This window comes from Thermobia domestica, chromosome 3 (genome assembly GCF_964235325.1).
Source record: "Thermobia domestica chromosome 3, izTheDome1.hap1.1, whole genome shotgun sequence".
NCBI lineage: Eukaryota > Metazoa > Arthropoda > Insecta > Zygentoma > Lepismatidae > Thermobia > Thermobia domestica.
Window position 1 is genome coordinate 176,970,902 of NC_137456.1, and position 19,452 is coordinate 176,990,353.

At 35.6% G+C, this 19,452-nt stretch overlaps 1 protein-coding gene across 2 annotated transcripts in view; it reads left to right on the forward strand.

Moving 5' to 3' along the window:
- Window positions 1-19,452, forward strand: part of LOC145680882 (cytochrome P450 2J2-like) — an 86,444-nt gene that overhangs the window by 62,240 nt on the left and 4,752 nt on the right. For both annotated transcript variants that reach the window (XM_081752030.1, XM_081752029.1), the window contains exons 8-9: window positions 12,211-12,334; window positions 18,034-18,175. In XM_081752030.1, the coding sequence (XP_081608156.1) occupies window positions 12,211-12,334; window positions 18,034-18,175 (266 nt within the window). The remainder of the gene's footprint in view (window positions 1-12,210; window positions 12,335-18,033; window positions 18,176-19,452) is intronic.

Consider the following 19,452-nt stretch of genomic DNA (forward strand, 5'->3'; position numbering starts at 1 on the left):
TCAGTGTTTAGAGAAAGGAATCAATTTGATAGAAATTATTCCAGCGATTCTGACACGTTTTAGATTGAACAAGTTGGGAGTTGTGTCTGACATAAAGAAGGCGTTTCTACAAATTTCCCTGTGTAAGAGTGACCGAGACTATTTACGATTTCTCTGGATAAATGGAGAAGGTGGTATAAAAATATATCGTCACAAAAGAGTAGTGTTTGGCGTGAGTTGCAGTCCTTTCCTGTTGGGAGCCGTAATAGAGCATCATCTTAGGCGAGCACTACAAAAGTGTAATGAGGGTCAGAGTAGTTATGCTAAGGAAGTCATTTTGAAGTTATTGAATAGTTTTTATGTAGATAATTGTGTCACTAGTGTCAAAAATGAAGATGAGCTTCGTCAGTTTAGAGAAGAAGCCACGAACTTAATGGCGGAAACAAAATTCGAACTTCGAGGGTGGGAACATACCTCTTTAGAAAACACACTAGAAGAGAATAGAGTTCCTGTACTTGGCCTACAATGGGAACTGTTTCAGATGTGTTGGAATTACGACCAGAATGTTGTGAGGGTACAAAACCTGCGGTTGTCACGAAGAGAATAATTTTGTCATTTGCTAACAGAATATTTGATCCTATTGGTGTCACGTGTCCAGTAACGTTAAGCCCGAAAATTCTTTTACAACAAGTATGGTCATCGAAGGTAAATTGGGACGAAGCGGTACCAAAGGAAGTTGAGAAGAAATTCCTACAATGGATCAAAGAGTTGCCTCATTTAACCCTTTCCGGCCCAGTGGTTTCAATGTGAAACCACAGTTTTAACACGTTTCTCCGTGCAGCCTAGTGGATTTAGAAGGAAACCATCTTTTAGTATGAACTTTGCAAGCCATCTAAGGACAGGAGTTTAAATTATTTCCAGGATTTTCATTCGCGCTGAAACTGTAAAGCCAATTGACGTTGAAAGTTTTTTGTTTTCTTTCTCTTCATAAATTCATTCTTTGGGAAACAAGACTTGTCTTTCCAAGATGGGCTGCTGGAGATTGTAAGAATTGGAGCCTACATGCATTCTGCGATGCTAGTGAGAGATCGTATGCTACGGCTGTCTTTCTCAGAACTGAAGAAAAAGGACAAGTAAAGGTGCAATTGATACAGGCGAAATGCAGGGTTGCTCCGATGAAGAAGTTAACCATTCCTCGACTGGAATTACTGGCAGCTACAATTGGCGCAAGGTTAGCTACTACAGTGAGAGAAACATTGGATGTTGAAGATGTACCAATTTATTTCTGGACAGATTCTACCACCGTTTTAGCATGGATTAAGCGGGATATGCCATGGAATACCTTTGTGTGGAATCGAATACAAGAAATAAGAAGATTAAGCAATTCAGGCAACGAGTGTTGGAGATTTGTTCCAGGAACCATGAATCCAGCTGATCTGCCCTCAAGAGGATGTTCACCTGAACAGTTAGTTGCGTCAAAGTGGTGGGAGGGTCCAGACTGGTTAAGACGACCAATAGAAGAGTGGCCGGAGCAGAAGTACACTTATCAAGAAGAAATAATCTCAGAAGAAAGAAGAAAAAACATTGTATCTGTAATGATTAATGCCAAAGAAGAAAACCGTGATTGGTACTACCGCCGTTTTTCAAAATATGAACAGATAATCCGCATGGTTGGTTGGATCAAGAGATTCATCTTCAATTGTCGTAATGGAAAGAAGAGAAGACAAGGAGAATTATCGGTAGAAGAAGTGACAGCTGCTGAGAAAACAGTCCTTAAACTCGTTCAGAAAGAGTCATTCGACGGCGTAGAAGACCAAAAGTTGAAGTCACTATGCCCATTTGAAGACAAAGATCAGATCATTAGGCTGAAGACGAAAATTGTAGAGCTTTCAGATTCAGAAGTGTTTCGGTATCCTGTTGTATTGCCAAACGCACATCCTGTGGTCAAGCGGTTGATTCATGACAAACATGTAGAATCTTGTCACGTTGGAGTGCAGGGTCTGATGAGTCTTCTCAGAGAAAGGTACTGGATTATAAGAGGAAGGCAAGGCGTTCGATCCGTTGTTAGAAGGTGTGTCGTCTGTAGAAGATACAACGCCAAGAAGATGGAGACCTGTCCCGTGGCCTTACCAGAAGATAGAGTTAAGGAATCAGCAATCTTTGAAGTTACAGGATTGGATATGGCGGGTCCAGTAATACTAAGAGATGGCAAGAAAGCATGGATTTGTATCTTCACATGTGCAGTGTATAGAGCGGTACATCTAGAATTAGTATCTGGATTGTCAACGGCCGATTTCCTTCAAGCGTTGCGGAGATTCGTCGTTAGAAGAGGACGTCCATCAGTAATCTACTGTGATAATGGTACCAATTTTGTCGGTGCAGAGAGCTTGTTAGACAAACTCGAGTGGGAGAAGATAGAAGCGTACACCACTACGAAGCGTATCAAATGGAAATTTATTCCTCCCACATCACCTTGGTGGGGCGGCTGGTGGGAACGTCTGATTAGACTAATGAAACAGTTGTTGAGAAGAGTACTTGGAAGAGCTTCCCTGACTTATGAAGAATTTAACACAATTCTTTGTGATTGTGAAGCAGTTATAAATTCCCGTCCTTTGACATACGTTTCGGAAGAAAGTTCTGATTTTGTGCCTTTAACTCCTCTAATGTTCCTACAACAGAATGCTGAAATTGGAGTACCTGACATTGATGTCATAGAAGCGGGGAGTCTACGAAGAAGACTGAAATACATTCAGGATATACGGAAGATTTTACGCAGTAGGTTTCGAAAGGAATATTTGGGACAGTTGGTTCAACATTGGAGAACCAGAGTAAATTGTAAGAAGATAGAAGTAGGAGAGGTTGTTCTAGTGGGAAACGACAACTTAAAGCGGTTGGAATGGCCCCTAGCACGTGTTGTGGAACTTATACCTGGCCGTGATGGAAAAGTTCGTCTGGTGAGACTAAAGACCGGCGCGGGGATGATGGTGAGACCTCTTCAACGTATCTTCCCTTTGGAAATCAGGTCAGAAGAAGCTGTTGAACAGAATGTACTTAAGAGAAGACTGGTGGTACGAGAACCGAGAAGTGAAACGGATCAATGTGAAGGTGGGAAGGAATCTCAAATTATCACTACTAGAACTGGAAGAGCTGTGAAACCTCCCAAAAGATTGTCTCTTTTTACGTATTGTAATCCACAGTTTTAATGATGGGATGGTTGAGTCACTAGTTCCCTTACGTGACTCAAGGTGGGAGGATGTTGGGAATAGGAGCTGGCAACATTGTGCCTTGTTTGCAGTCCAGCTGCTAGAAGAAGAAGAAGGACTAAAAAAAAAGAAAGAGAAGTGTGGCCGCATGGTGCTTGTAGAAGCTATTTTTCTTGTGTTACGTTCTTTTGTGGAAATAAAAGTGAATAGCTGGAAATAAAAACAAGGTTTCATTCCTCTAAAGTGTAGATCTTTTGATTTCTAACAGTGAATGTATTACCAACACCTTCAAAATTGATTTACTCAAAACTAACATTTTTGAGTTGTGGCACTTTCGTAGTAAGGGTGCGAAAAGTACTTATTAAATGAAAAATATTTTGTGGATATTACCTGATTTATTTGTGTTGAGAGAACATATATGTGGATCGGTATACCGTGTTAGTCAAAAGTATTACGGCAGTCCAGTAATAACGATATGTGTGGGCGTAATAACGATATGTGTACGTCTTCCTGTCCCTCTCGCCAGAGACCCCTGTGTACTTTACATGCGTAATAACCATATGTGTACGTCTTCCTGTCCCTCTCGCCAGAGACCCCTGTGTACTTTACATGCGTAATAACGATATGTGTACGTCTTCCTGTCCCTCTCGCCAGAGATCCCTGTGTACTTTACAATCATAAAGTAAAAATTAACAACAAATATATCTACTTATTATTAAGGTATATGATATTGGTAACTCACTTCACAATATTTTACAAACGCAAGCAAACGAGCAAAAACATAAAGAACACGACTAACATCCTCCGTTATTATTGCCTGCCCTGATAGTTTCTTCTACTAGAAACAAATGTCAATTATTATCAAACATAGCACACACTATCTCACAGATGAATGGCGGTCGGTCAAAAATCAGTTCGGATTCAGGTTTGTAGGAAGATTCTAACTTTCGTTGGTGGGACATACATGCCTCTTTCTATTTAAAAATTTTGTGATATACAATATGCAGAATTCAAGATGGTTGCCATGATGTACACACAATCATTCAACGTATTTTCTACACCAATACCAACTTGTAACATTTGCTTTTCTTCCGTCCAAGCATCTCTTTGTTACTGTCCTGTCATGAAACATTTTTCTATTAAATACATGTCAAAGGTAGGACAACCTGTTTCGTAAATGGATAGCGCTGGGTTAAAAATTCGTCATTCTCATTTGTGGGAATATTCAAGCCTAAATTGAAGTGTAAAAATATACCCCTTTCCGTTATATATATATTTTGTGATATGCAATATGGCGTAATTCAAGATGGCTTCCACGGTGATCACACTCCTAATCAATGCAGGTTTTGGAATGATACCAATTGCAACATTTACTTTTCCTCCGTATAGGTGTGTCGTTATTACCGGCCTCTCCTAATACTTTTTACTAACCCTGTAAACATATCCGCATGTATGTTCTTACAACACAATTAAACAGGTGCTCTCCACAAAATATTTTTCACACTAAGTATTTATATGCTGTGATCCAGGGATGGAAATGGAATTCCACAACTAAGGGGACAATCATTTCTAGACATAGTCTGATCTGGCTACGTAGTGATGAGCAAATGCAAGACCAAGACCAAGACCGAGGTTGTCTTGGTCTTAGTCTTGCACATCCAGTCTTGGTCTTGGTCTTGCACCGGAACCCTTGGTCTTGGTCTTGGTATTGTACACCCAGTCTTGGTCTTGGTCTTGGTCTTGGTCTTGCTTGCAAGAGTCTTGCAAGTCTTGCATTTAAGAAATCTTATGCTTTTCATAAGTAAATTTTACTCTGGATATAAGGGATAATAAACTCTACAATGCGCTAATAGTAACGGAAATACAATGTATGTTTCTAAATGTAATATTGTTTTACCTTCGTCTAAGTATGATGATAATGTACAACATAGGTGATGATGTTTATTTTTTTAATAGGTCCCCACGCTTCACTACTTATAAGATAAATCACAACGTTTCGTAATCTGTTTATATTTTTTAAGAGATCCAACACTTCATTGGTTCCCAAACTGGGGAGGCTACCCCTGAGACTCATGAAAGAAAATTAAGATGATACTGATTATTGAAATTCCATGAATTACAAAATTATTTTTACACTCTTAAGGCGTCAGATGTTTCTTTTTCAACCACGATTATCTAATCCTTATTAAACAAACTTAAAATCAAATATTGAGATTTTGTTTTACTGATTCCAGTACGTACTCCATGGGGCAGAAACATGGACATTACGCAAAAGCGATGAAAAAGTTTCAGGCTTTCGGAACATGGGCATGGAGGAAAAAGGAGAGAATTAGCTATGTTGAACGGAAAATGAATGAGAAGGTGTTAGACATATTAGCAGTAGGGGGAAAAAGAGGAATTTTAGATATTGTTAAGAGGAGGAAGAGGAACTGGTTGGGATATTGGCTGAAGAGAAACTGTATTATGAGGGACGTGCTAGAGGGTATTGTAGAAGGAAAGAGAGGGAGGGAGCGAAAGAGACTGTAGTTGAAGGAAGGTTTTAAAACAAAAAATTGCTACGTCAAAGAAGAAAAGACTAGTTGAGGACCAAGCTTCTCAGATCAGTAAGTACGCCAGAAAGTTTTACTTGAAGGGGGTGTTCAAAATAAAAGGGGGAGTGCTCTCAGAATAGTGATATAATTTTTAAACAAACTCAAACAAGAAAACAGTATATTTTGTTACGCAACTATTGCAATACTATTATTATTATTATTATTATTATTATTATTATTATTATTATTATTATTATTATTATTATTATTATTATTATTATTATCAACTCTTCGCAGTGGTAGGTTCAATAAAGTAAGTTCACACATTTGAACATTTATTATTGTTATTATTAAACTAAGTAATACAGTGAAACCTCTCAAAACGGACATCGGTGGAACCGATTATTTGTCCGTAAATGAGAGGTGTCCCTAAAAGGAAGCGTTCTCTCTCATAACATACACCACACATATTTATGGCATGGAAGAATAAGAAAGATTGCCCTCTTATGAAGACGTCCACTATTGAGAGATGCCCGTTAAGAGAGGTTTCACTGTATTAGGAATTAACCTCCACTATTTTACCCAGTAATTACATGTGAATTGATTACTTACGAATTATTGTAATTATTTTGCAAAATTCTGCTATTATTTCAATTTATTAACCCCCAGCAAGTTTTAGTGGGTGATTTTTTTTTTCAAAATATTAATTGGAAAAAATTCCCTCGTCCCATGCTGAAATCACATTCGTTTAGTAATTAATACTGTACATAGTTCAAATTTCATTATTTTAATATTCTAACCCTGTTGTTAACGTTAATTGTTGTAATATTATTTGATCTCTTAATCTCTGTTCCTGCACCTTCCTGACTACGTTATTGGCTCTGAATATCTTTCATAAGTAAATTATTCATTGATTTAGTTGTTTTCCAGAAATCCAGTTTTTCAATTTACAAATATTTTGTATCTTTCTGTTTTGTCTTCTTTAATGTACCCAAATTTTAATAATCCTAGGGCTCATAGTGGTCTGATCTCTTGTAAATAGTTGAAAAGTGACAACAAAAATGGCCAAAAACACACGAAGAAGTGACCTAAATCTCATCATGCCCCTTTTTTCCTTTGTCAATTTCTTTATCACCTCTCTCTTTGTTTGTTGTTTTGTTTTCTCTTTACTTCTTCTTTTTGAGCTTCCTCCTTTCTTAGGTTTTCAAAGTATGCTTGGTAGTTATGGTAAGCTCGGTACGTAAACTTACGCCAGGTCCCATTGACAGCTGCTAACAAGACGAGTATGAAATTTTATGGTTACGACTAAAAAATACGTCAATGTATGGCCGACTTTAGCAGATGTAAAAAGCTTCTGAGTAAGTGGAACCAGTTCTGGTCTATTTTCGAATTTCTTCATCCCAGACATTATATTTAACTTCACATTAAGAGTTCTCAAAAACCTGAAATATTCAAATTCATCACCTACTCTTAAGAAGAACATACAAGAAGCGTAACACAAGACGAACAGGATGAACCACACAAATACACACACATAACGTTGAGCGGAGCGTTAACTATTACAAGAGGAAACTAAAAGATTATTATGATAGAAGAAAGAATAGACACAGAAGGGTTCTCAACCCCACCTTGTTGCTTAAACTCCAAGCATCCACCAACCGTCCACTGTGGTTTAGAAAGAATAAAATCTGAAGTGAGAATAAAGCTGACTATTTCACATGTGGCAGCAAGTACTGAAGCTTTCAGAAGAGTAATGAGTAACATGTTTCTGCCTTTTTCCATTTGTTTTTATATTTTTCTTAGAAAACTGCCAATGCAAAACATAAATCACACGAAAAAGTCATTTTACCTCTTAAAAAAGTAACTTTTAGTGACAAATTTGAAAAAAAAGTAACTTATAATGACCAACTTGAATAAAAGTAAATTTTACTTTAAAAAAGTGACTCACTATGAGTTCTGTTCCGCTCAATGAATTTACGTGAATAAAAATATATTTTCAAAAAATTAAGCTAGCGCCAAATGCGTTCCTGCATAACACTAGACTCATTCGATCTCTTCATTTCTAAAAACGTTTTGACTACTCCCTTCTAACGTCCGTCCGTTGATAAAAAACTTGCAGAGCAGGCTCGAAACCAGCCACAGAGCTTTGGGGGTCCATGAATATGTTAGGAGGGGCCAAGCCATTAAAAATTCTCCTACAAATATCTAAATTGTGCATTTTGTATTGGAGTCTGAGGGGACATGAAAAATTTAGGGAGAGCCAGGCCCTCCATTGCCCCTCTTTGGTTGCGAGCCTGTTGCAGAGTAACACTTACCAACTGAATCTGGTATACGCTTATTACTATATTGCCACACTTTTCCTTATTGAGGAAGAGGTAGGTGAATGACCGCTCAAGAAGTTGCCAATTTCAGTCATCTGCATCTGTCCATCAATCTCTTTTCTCGGAAACGACCGCGGAGCCCAGGAGGGTAGGTATCAGCGGCCTGTTTTGTCAATTGTTTCTATCGAAACACCACCCGAAGTGAGGTTATGTGGTTCTCGAAGCCGTACATGAGAACGAAGTCGCTTCGTAATTTGAATTGAAATAAATAAATAAGAATATTACCTCCTTTCCTTTTTTAACTTTATATATTAAATAACCTATATGATACTGATTGATACAATTAGATTTGGATGAGTATTCCTTTTCCATCCAGGGGTGTGAGTAAAGAAATTTGGAGGGGTGTTAGGGGGGTGCTGGGGGGTGTAGATTACTCCCTGTCTCAGATGCAGCAAGTTACCTGCCAATAATGGTAGAATAGCTATGATGATGATGATGATGATGATGATATGTTTAGCAATATTCACCAAAAAAGAGAGAAAAATTAAAATAATAATTATTATAATCAAACCTCTTCATATTTTATAGTAATTTGAGTGAGAACTGGAAACGACTAAACTGTCTATGTCTTTTGTTTAAACTCAATTTATATAAATACTTTTGACCTATATTAGAAATGCAGAATAACGGCATAAAATTCCAAGTTATTTGAATCTCACTTGTGAATATAGATTACTAGCATCAATTACCCACTTCGTTGGGTTATTATTTTTTTAAATAATATATTTCGTTAGTCAGTCATTTTTTACTATTAGTAAAGCACTCTTTGATATCGGTCATTTTCGATGATTTTTATATTTCTCTCCCCTCCTCCCCCCAAGTCGCGGGTCTAAATTTGGATTTAAACGACATCAGAAGTGTCACTGTTCGTTTCACAGATCCCGAAAACTGTAGATTCGGCACTAATATCGGTCATTTTCAATAAATTTATATGTTCCATGTTGCGAGGCACGGCATCGGAAGTATCACTGTTCATGTCCATGATATCGAAAACCATGAGTTCGACATTGATAATGGTCATTTTCAATAATTTTTATATATCTCCTTCCTCCCCCTCCCCCAAGTTGTGATCCTGAATTTGCATTTAAACGGGATCGTGAGCATCACTGTTCACCTTAGCGACGCTGAAACTTATGAATTTGACAGTAATATTTGGTCATTTTTTAAACATTTTTTGTATTTCCCCCTCCCCCAAGTTACAGGTCTGAATTTAGTCATAAACGGTATCGGAAGTACTGTATCAGTATTCAACTCAATGACCTCGAAAACAATGTATTCGACTCTAGCATTCGTAATTTTCGATCATTTTTTTTATATCTTCCCCCGTCCCTACGCCAAGCTACGGGGCTGAATTTGGATTTAAACAGCATCGGAAGTGTCGCTGATTATCTCAGCGACCCCCAAAACTATAGATGCCACTTTAATAACGCGATCATTTTTAAATATCTCTCCCCTCCCCTAAGCTCCACTGTCAAAGTGATATGACAGAAACCATCTTAGGTCCGAACCTCATCTATGTTGAAAATGTGATCCAAATCGGTTGGTCGCTTCAAGAGTTATTGTTTTATTATTGTACATTTTCCATCTCCCTCCCCTAAGTTCTACCGTCAAGGTGATATGATAAAAACCACTTCAAGTTTGAATCTCATCTATCTTGAAAATTTGATTTATATCGATCGGGTGGTTCAAGAGTGATGAAGTGACAAAGACAGTCACGGTATATTTTTATTTTTATCTTTTATTTATGTCCTTCCTCCCCCTCCCCTAAGCTGAACCATCAGAGTAAAATGATAAAAGTCGTTCCAGCTCTGAACTTCATCTATGTTGAAAATTTGATCAAGATTGGTCGTTTGGTTCAAGAGTTATTAAGTTTTATTTATTATTTTATAACTCCCCCTTCTCCCCTTCCCTAAGTTTTACCGTCAAAGTGAAATGATGAAAACATCACAGGCCCAAATCTCACCTACGTTGAAAATTTGATCGAGATCGGTCAGGTGGTTCAAGAGATTAGGAGTCACAAACATAGTCATTTTCAATTCTATAATATAGATTTATTGTTGTAGTATAATGTTATATCGCTCAATCCTCGATGTGCCGTATACCGTATACCTAAGGAGGCTAAAAGTTATATTGATAAATAATTATTCAAGGTATAAGCATCCACCCATGAAATCAAACTTGCGGTCAAATGCACTAAGTTTTTGTCAATGTCATGAAAATGTTATTTCGATATTAATTTTATGAGACACATTAAAAATTTCCAACGGATGCTTGAGTCTCGGAGCCAAAGCCATACCCATGTAGTCGACACCTATGGTGTACGAAATTACTGATGTTCAATACTACATTTCTCTTTAGGTTTGGAAGAAGAGCACCACTTATATGTTTTGAAAGGAAATGAAGTGTCTAGTTTAACGTCCCACGATTATGAACCAAGGCTAAAGGAGACGGTGACGATGAGAAATGACTGAAATGGTGGAATGAAGAAAGTATGAGGAAACGGAAAGACGCCGAAAAAATTCACACCTGTGAGGTTTGAAAACGAGCAATATCTAGTAGAAAACGCGAACAACCAATTCAGAAAACGACATACTGCAGCTATATACTACAGAGCAAATCGACTACACTGATTGCATAAACTACTGGAAACTCATTTACTCCAGTAGCATTTTTACTGAAGCCAAGAAACCCAAGTAAAAGATGTAATGATATTTTCCCTTTCTTTTTTTTCATTCTATAAAAAAATCAAGTAGTGTCGGTTTATGCAAGACTCTTCCGCAAGAGTCTTGGTCTTAGTCTTGCAGGTATGATCTTGGTCTTGGTCTTGGTCTTACACCCCTTGGTCTTGGTCTTGCATGCAAGACTCTTGCAAAAACTGCAAGACCAAGACTCTTGGGCTCATCACTATGGCTATGTCACCAGAATACAAGCCTAAGGAGATGGGGCACAATCAAATTTTCAGGAACCGACTAAAGCGACAACGTTTGTTGGAAAATAAGCAACGACCAAACAAAATTAAGATTATCATTCAAGTTTCCATCCTCTTACTAATAACCACTGATTTTCTTCCTTCATTTGGACAAACATTTCAGCTTATTAAAGGGACCCACCCGGTCGTGTCCCACTGATTTCTACTCCTGCTTTGATCTGACACGTGTGAGGCTTTTTGGCCGTGAGGGCGTTCTTACCCAGGTGCTTTGATCTGGGCCCTTTTGATCAAGTCTCTTTTGATGTGGGGTCCCCTTGATGCGGGTCTTTCTGTCCTCACCTTTTTGACATGGAATCGTTCCCAGGCATTTGTTGTGATAGTTTGCTGAGTGACAGTTCGGTCAGTATAGATGAAAATGAATCGTCTTTCCATACTGCACATTATGAAGTTACAAATAGATTAATCTTTTGATGATAATCCAGCTTATTTGGAATATATCATCCGTTATCGTCATCAGATGGTTCATCTGTGTCATCTGTCATCAGCAAATCATCATAAGAAGTACCTGGCAACACTTTCTCCTGTCATGACTATAACACTTCTACCATACAATGCTACGACCATAACAATTCTCTGCTTCAAATGTTGTGACACAAAAAACAAAAATGGAAAAAAAGAAAACTGTTTTCTACCGCCAGACATGTTTGAATGAACCAGCATTATGTCCAGGACAATGTTTCTAACGTTATCACACGGTTGTTGAGTTCAAAAAGTAGTAGTTTTGTGAGGTGCACTTGAAAGTTCCATTGACATACAGTATTAGTCGATAAATGATGCGACATAGGACATTGGATATGACGTTTTGTTGTAGGATATCTAATACCCATTCAGTACTACTGGTTAGTATCTATAGCCCCTAATCTATATGTGAAATTGTAATACTAATACATAAAAACTGGACTTTTAAATCAATAAGTAAACTGTAGCATGAAAATGTTTCTAGAAACACTACCTGTGCTCGTCATCAACCAAAATATTTTGTCCTCTATATTCAAATGTTAAGACTAAAGTTGGAATCAAATATGATATTCAAAGTTTAAATACAGTTTTCTACTGCAGGAATATACAATAATGAACTCTTGTTACATACAGTTTTATAATTAACATTCTCAAAACTCTTGTTACAGTTTGCCATATCTTGAAGCCACTTTAAACGAAGGCCTGCGTATTAGACCAGTTGTTCCGACTGTTCCAAGATGTCCATCGACAACAAATTCCTCCGTCACTTTCAGAGGTTTCACAATACCAAAGGTAAGAGAACTCATCATTCTATTGTACACTTAATTTACTTCGATTTTTTTTGTTTCTTTGTTTATTTGTTTGTTCTGCAAGTAGCCAAGTTTGAAGTATGATTATATATATCTACTAAGGTTTGAGTACAAAAACTCGCGACCGAAATCATGCAGCCAAAACTCATGGTACAAAATCTCACCTGGACTAAATACCGGCCTTCGAAACCTCTTGGGCCAAAATCTCACCTAGACAAAATCTCGTGGACGAGATCTTACCTGGTCAGAACCTCGAGGGACGGAATTTCGCCATAGCAATTTCTTCAGAGTAGAATGCTCAAAATATCGCTATATGTATCTGTTAAAATTGCTTATTCAGTTAAACCTCCATTATTGGACACCTTCATAATAGGGGCATTTTTTTGTCCCGGTATGAATATATGTATTACTGCGAGACAGAGCCTTCAATTTCACGGATACACTCAAATATGTACACTGACAATTTGTCCCCCACACCCAGCAACATTTTACTAATATGCTATTTTATCTCTTCATAATGAAAAGAAACTATTCTCAATTCAAATATATTTAAAACAAAAACTTCGCCTTTCTGCATTTTCAAAATAAGTCTGAGTACAATACAGTACACGGAAAATTCATTTCAAATGATTCAACCGTTTGCAAGTGATGATGACACAAACAGTGTCGATTTGAATATGAAGAAAAATGTAGAAATTGCCTCTTTCACCTTTAAAAAAAGAATTTCCAAAAGTGCTGGACAGGTTTCTACGTATTTTTAATAAGGATATATATACCTGTTGGTCATCGGCATGATGAAAAAGTATTGCCTTAAAAAGTAAATACTTTAATTCTTGTGAGTCTCTCACTTCATGCTTTTTGGTATGTATCGTCCTGCCAACGTCAGCAGCTCACTAGGAAAGCCTGGCTGCTTTGTGTTGTACAAGTACATGAAGAAAGTACATTGACTTTGTTAATGTCAATTTGGTAATTAACCACATTCATGAAATCTTGTGGGTATCACCACCATCTGCTCACTCATGACGTCAGAGGGACAGTCGGATCAAAGCAATTAAGAAAGCTCAATTATGGTTATTCTCGAATTTTCATTTCTTGATCATTCGTTGATCAGTCAATGATAACTTCGTTGTACACTTCTTAGTTTCTTGCAACCTTTCGTCTTTTGATATCTTGGTCGATTGACGGTTAATTCTTCACCAATGGGAATCTACGAAACGCCCAAATCTGCGAATCTCCAGATGCGAGGACAACGCTCATCATCGCCTATGGAACTTAACATCTTGGGTGAGATTGTTCGAGATTGGTTGCTTCCTTTGCTTTATCATTTTCCCCCTTTTATACTCAATTGTTACCATTCATTATTATCAAAATTATATATTTCATTTCAATCACATTGTCAAAGTTATCCCACCTTTGGTGAGCCTCTCGCTACGATCCCGACCTCAAGTCGTGTCGTTTCAATATGTACGATATAAACTATATATATCTAGGTATATATATATACATAATCTCATCTTGATACGTCATTGTAACTTTTAAACTAATAGTCAAAAATACTGAAATTTTATACCCTGCAAATGTTGGTAGGAAACATTCTTTGATATGCTATATATTTTTTTAAGTAGCACTACATTGGATTATTACACATTTCAAATCTATATGTTAAACAAAAGGTTACAATATCAGGTTTGTTATTCAGTATTACATACTAAAGACGCTACAGCATCACACATATCCAGATTTTGGTGGCCTCTATAGCAGTAATAACACAATGAAGACTCACGGAGCAAAGCACATCCAAAGTACTTCAGTCTCCAATACTATGATCATGTGACGGATTTCGAATGAATATTAACAAAGATACAAGGGATTAAAAATTTGAGTATTTTCAAAAGCCTGTATTTCGAAAGGGAGATTCTAGTTCGATTCTTGGAGTTTACAATAATTATTGTACTTTTCATTCATGTCAAGATCACTTGTTTCTTTTATTGTCTTAGAACAATCAGTTTACTTTTGTATGGTTACGAGTAATGGATGGTAACAGATTTGCAATTTAATATTGTTTACATATATCTATATATACCATTATCTATCTATCTGTCTATATATATATATATATATATATATATATATATATATATATATATATATATATATATATATATAGCGACTTCCGAGCTTCTTTGAATCTCACCCTCTAAAATGCTTTCATATCAGACCAAAGTATCTCATGAGAAAAAATAATTTAATTGAATAATATTGAATCGTGTCCCAAGCAACCTCAAGTTTTAAACGATTTTACAGTATGCAATATGAGGCAAAGGTATTTTGTAAGTTCAAAACAACTAGAAGGAATGACAGCATATCTTGGATAGGGGTAATGGAGATTTAATCTGAACTCTTAATGTAGAGTAAAATCATGGTGGCTACCTTGAAGCCCGCCAACTTGGATCCAGGTTCAAAATTTTTAATAGGAAGGGTGCATGTTATATCGATTTGGGACAGCTTTTTATAACAAACACGAATCCTACGTTATTTTCAATTTAGCTTTAATCATTCAGTAGTTCAGTTCAGATGTTCATTAACTTACAATTGTTTTCAGGCGCACGCAATACCTTTGCTTTATATTGTATACTAGCATCAATTACCCGCTTCGCTAGGTTAAATTAAGAAAAAATAATAATATGTTCCGTTAGTCAATCACTTTTTACTATTACTAAAGCGCTCTTCGATGTCAATTATTTTCGATGATTTTTATTATATTCCCTGTTCATGTTTCGGGACACGGCATCGGAAGTGTCATCGTTTATCGCAGCGAACCCGAAAACTATGGGTTCGACACTAATATAGGTTATTTTCGATCATTTTTAAATATCTCTCCCCCCATGAAAAAATCCATCTCAGGTTTAAACTTCATCTAGGTTGTAAATTTGATCGAGATCAGTCCGCTGGTTCAAGAGTTATTAAGTTTTATATATATGCTATCCCCTCTCTTATCCCCCTCCCCGAAGTTCTACTATCAAAGTGAAATTATATATAAAAAAAAAACAAACATCTGAGACACGAACCTCATCTATGTTAAAAATTTGATCGAGATTGATTGTTTTGGTTCAAGAGTGATTAAGTTTTAACTCCTCCCTCACCCTCCCCTAAGTTCTATTGACAAAGTGAATAGATAAATACCATCCCAAGCCCGAATCTCATCTATGTTGAAAATTTGATCGAGATCGGTCGGGTGGTTCAAGAGTGATGAAGTCAAAAAGACAGTCACTTTCATTTTTATTTTTTACATATATATCTCCCCCTCCCCTTGTACGTTGCACTGTCAAAGTTAATTGACAAAATATATCCCAGGCTTAAACGTCATCTATATTGAAAATTTGATCAAGATGGTTAGGTGGTTCAAGAGTTAAATTTTATTTTTATATATAAATCTCTCCCTCTCCTCCCCCTCCCCTATCTTCTACCGTCAAAGTGAAAATATACATATAGAAAACTTTCCAGGCCCGAACCTCATCTATGTTGAAAATTTGATCGAGATTAGTCGGGCGGTTCAAGAGATTAAGAGTCACAAACATAGTCACTTTCAATTTTATAATATAGATTGTAGATGCATTCAAAACTTAAGGTCGTTTGGGGCACTGTTTAATATTACTTAATGAAGCTAATTTTTCTTATGAGTTACTTTGATCTGATACGGAACCATTTTAGGGGGTGAGACAAAAAAATCGGAAGTCGAAAAGTAAGGACCACCCTAATACGACGAAAGGAAGTAATTAAAAATACTCTTGGAGGAAAGTTAATCTTTGCATGGAATACAAGTTAAATTTATATTTATATTGAAGAATATCTGGAATTTACAATTTGAGGACAAATATTATCTTGCAAAATTACATAGTATAGATAAGATTAAAGATGACGAAATTGAGTTGTGATTAGGGAAAAGAAACACTATGCCTTATATTGATAATGTGTGTGACAAGCTTTGTTCAAGAACACAGACTTACACAAGAATTATAGTAAGATACAAACTCATATACTACTAGTTATCTTTTGTGATTATCTGTTGAAACAAATAAGATATCTTTACCTTTACCTTTGATTTTCCCCTCTCTTTTTATTATTTCACTACCTTATATTTTTAAAAGTTATATGATTGCTTGGAGTTCAAGATTCGTTTTCTGCATCGAGACTACCTAAGTATATATGTATTGAAGCTGGTGCAAGTGTGAAATCTGAATCACATACTGTATAATCCCAATGAGAGTCCCAGCATCAAAGGATGGAACAATATATATATATATATATATATATATATATATATATATATATATATATATATATATATATATATATATATATGTCCATAGCAAAGCTTGATTTGTTATGTATTTAATATAATTTCGAACGATAGATACATTAACATCTAGTTAACTCAAATATAGTATAATGCAAATACAAAATAGTAAAGTAGCTAGTAACATCGTGAACAGAGGAAGGGAGTAGCCTATAAGCAATTCATAAAAAGCGAAACATTCAAAGTGTCTTCGTGTCATATCAGTTGTAAGTTCAAAAACTATCGTACACTAACCAAACGATGTTACTACAATAATTGATCCTAATACTCAGTTATGACAATTTCAACAGCGTAAAACGACTAGTATATATATATATATATATATATATATCCATTATTGAGAAGTTCAGTTTCACTCATATTTTGCTATATACTTTCTTTTTTAAATATGGGACTATATACAGTACATACAACCATATTTTCAAAACTACGGCGGAGAAATTGTTATATCCAGATTTCGTCCCGCGACGTTTTGTCCTAGGAGAGATTTCGTTTCTTCCTACTAGGTTTTGAACAGAGAAGTTTTGGCCAGATGAGATTTTGGCCCATAAGGTTTCGAGCGCCGAATATTGGTTGTGAATCTCGAAATTCTAGCTATGCCGTTTCGGCCGCGAGGTTTTCTACCCAAACCAAACTCCGTACCACATTTATGGAATTATTCAAAAATACCGTTATAACAACATTCTGTTGATTTAAGTCATTGAGTTAACAACTGATAACACACTATTGTCATAGGTATAGTACACACTATTGTCATAGGTATAGCGATAAAGCAGGTAGCAACACCTATTAGCATAAACGTTCGATAATATTATTAGATTTTAGTGTGACGCGCAGAAGATACGACTGAGACGTACGCTGTTTATTATAAGAATTATTTTTATGATTTTTTTTGAAGAATTGGAAATAAGTAATGATGATAAACATGGCTGTATTACGGTATTTCTAAAAAAAAAAAAAAAAAAAAAAAAGATGAGACTGCATAAATTAAAGTTACGTATATGATGTTCGTAAGCCATTAAGTTGAAACCATGTATATCATTTTATAGGTTCTAATACCCAAAACAATACTTTCAGAAGAGCTTTTTCACACGAGATTTTCTATTTAGTTTTTATTTATTTATTTTCACTATACGGTGAAAACATTCTGCTGTTTAAACTTAAATGAGTTTTATGAGTGAGCGATTTTTAATATTTAAAGTGATCTCAGTGATATTTTCTAGAAAGTAGTTCAATTTTCCACATTTATTTTTATGTAAATATAGTAATCTCAATACTAGTGTTACAAAGTTTAAGTCAATTTTTGTTATTGTATCCTTTCTTAGGGTTCTGCTGTTGGAGTACAAATATTATCAGCTCACATGGATAAGAACGTTTGGGGAGATCCAGAAAACTTCAGACCAGACAGATTTCTTGACGAGACAGGTCAAGTAAAGAAAGTGGATGCGTTTATGCCTTTTGGTGCAGGTAAAATATTTCAAAATTCTATTTTCCTTTCCGATTTCGTTTCACCCTATTCCTGAAGTTATTGATATTTCGTAAGATGCTAAATCAAAATATACAAGAGTGTAACAGTAATAAATAGTCAATATACATTTGACTTTATTATTATGATTATGATGATGATGATGATGATGATGATTATTATTATTATTATTATTATTATTATTATTATTATTATTATTATTATTATTATTATCATTACAGTGGAAACTTCATTTAAATGTGTAACATTTTTTCCAAATATGGTTTTAGGCAGTTTTGGACACGCCATATTTCGTTAATACTGAAGGAAAATATATGCGCAAAATGCTACAATTTTCAAGAAATATAATTGTAATAAGAGTTCATATATGTTGGTGTTAGTAAGCTCCAAAGTTTCAAAAGTGAAAGTACATATTTTAGGTTATATCATTTAACATTGTCATAAATTCTAACATTAAACATATGTTTTGTTCATGTGATAGAAAGAAGATGGAAAAATATTGAAGATTTGGTAGAGTAATCTTCAAACTAAGAATGTGTTACTTTTATAATGTGAACAAGAAGTTGTGTTTACCATTTTTGTTAAATGGAATTTATTGGGTGTAGAAGGCTTAATCCATGGATGAAATACGAATTACATTATTTAATCTGTAGTATCCACCTGAATAATTTCAGTTTCCTCCTTTCCAGATGCATTTCTGCAGCATTTAAACTCTAAGTACGGAAACTCTGCAATTTCCTCCGTCACAATATTTTCGCAAAAGCTTCCCAAGACAACTAATATATCATTTCTCTTTTACATACATGTATTGCTACGTGTTAGTTGAGTGTTTTGGATGAATATTTTGCTAAATACGATACACAAAAATTACATCCAGAAGATATTAGAATTTTCCAACCTTTTAGAAATATCTGCAGGAACATACACATAGGGCCTTATTCCGTGAAAGCATTCACTAAAAATGCGGAACGTAACGCAACTCAAAACATACAAAAATCAATTATAACTGTTACGCCTATTATCGCAAACTAAAACGCAAATGTTCGTTGCGTATGACATAATAATGTCCAAAGTCCAACATTTCATTTCTTTAACTATCGCTTCGATCACCTCGACTTAGTTTCAAGGATTTTCCTTAACAGGTGAATGCAAGACGGAACCTTTACTAAATATAATTTCTTTCGGAGTTCATTCTTCCAAAGTTTTATTTTCCTTGTCGTAAATGTTTCATTGTAAAAACAAAAAAAACCCTTTCGAA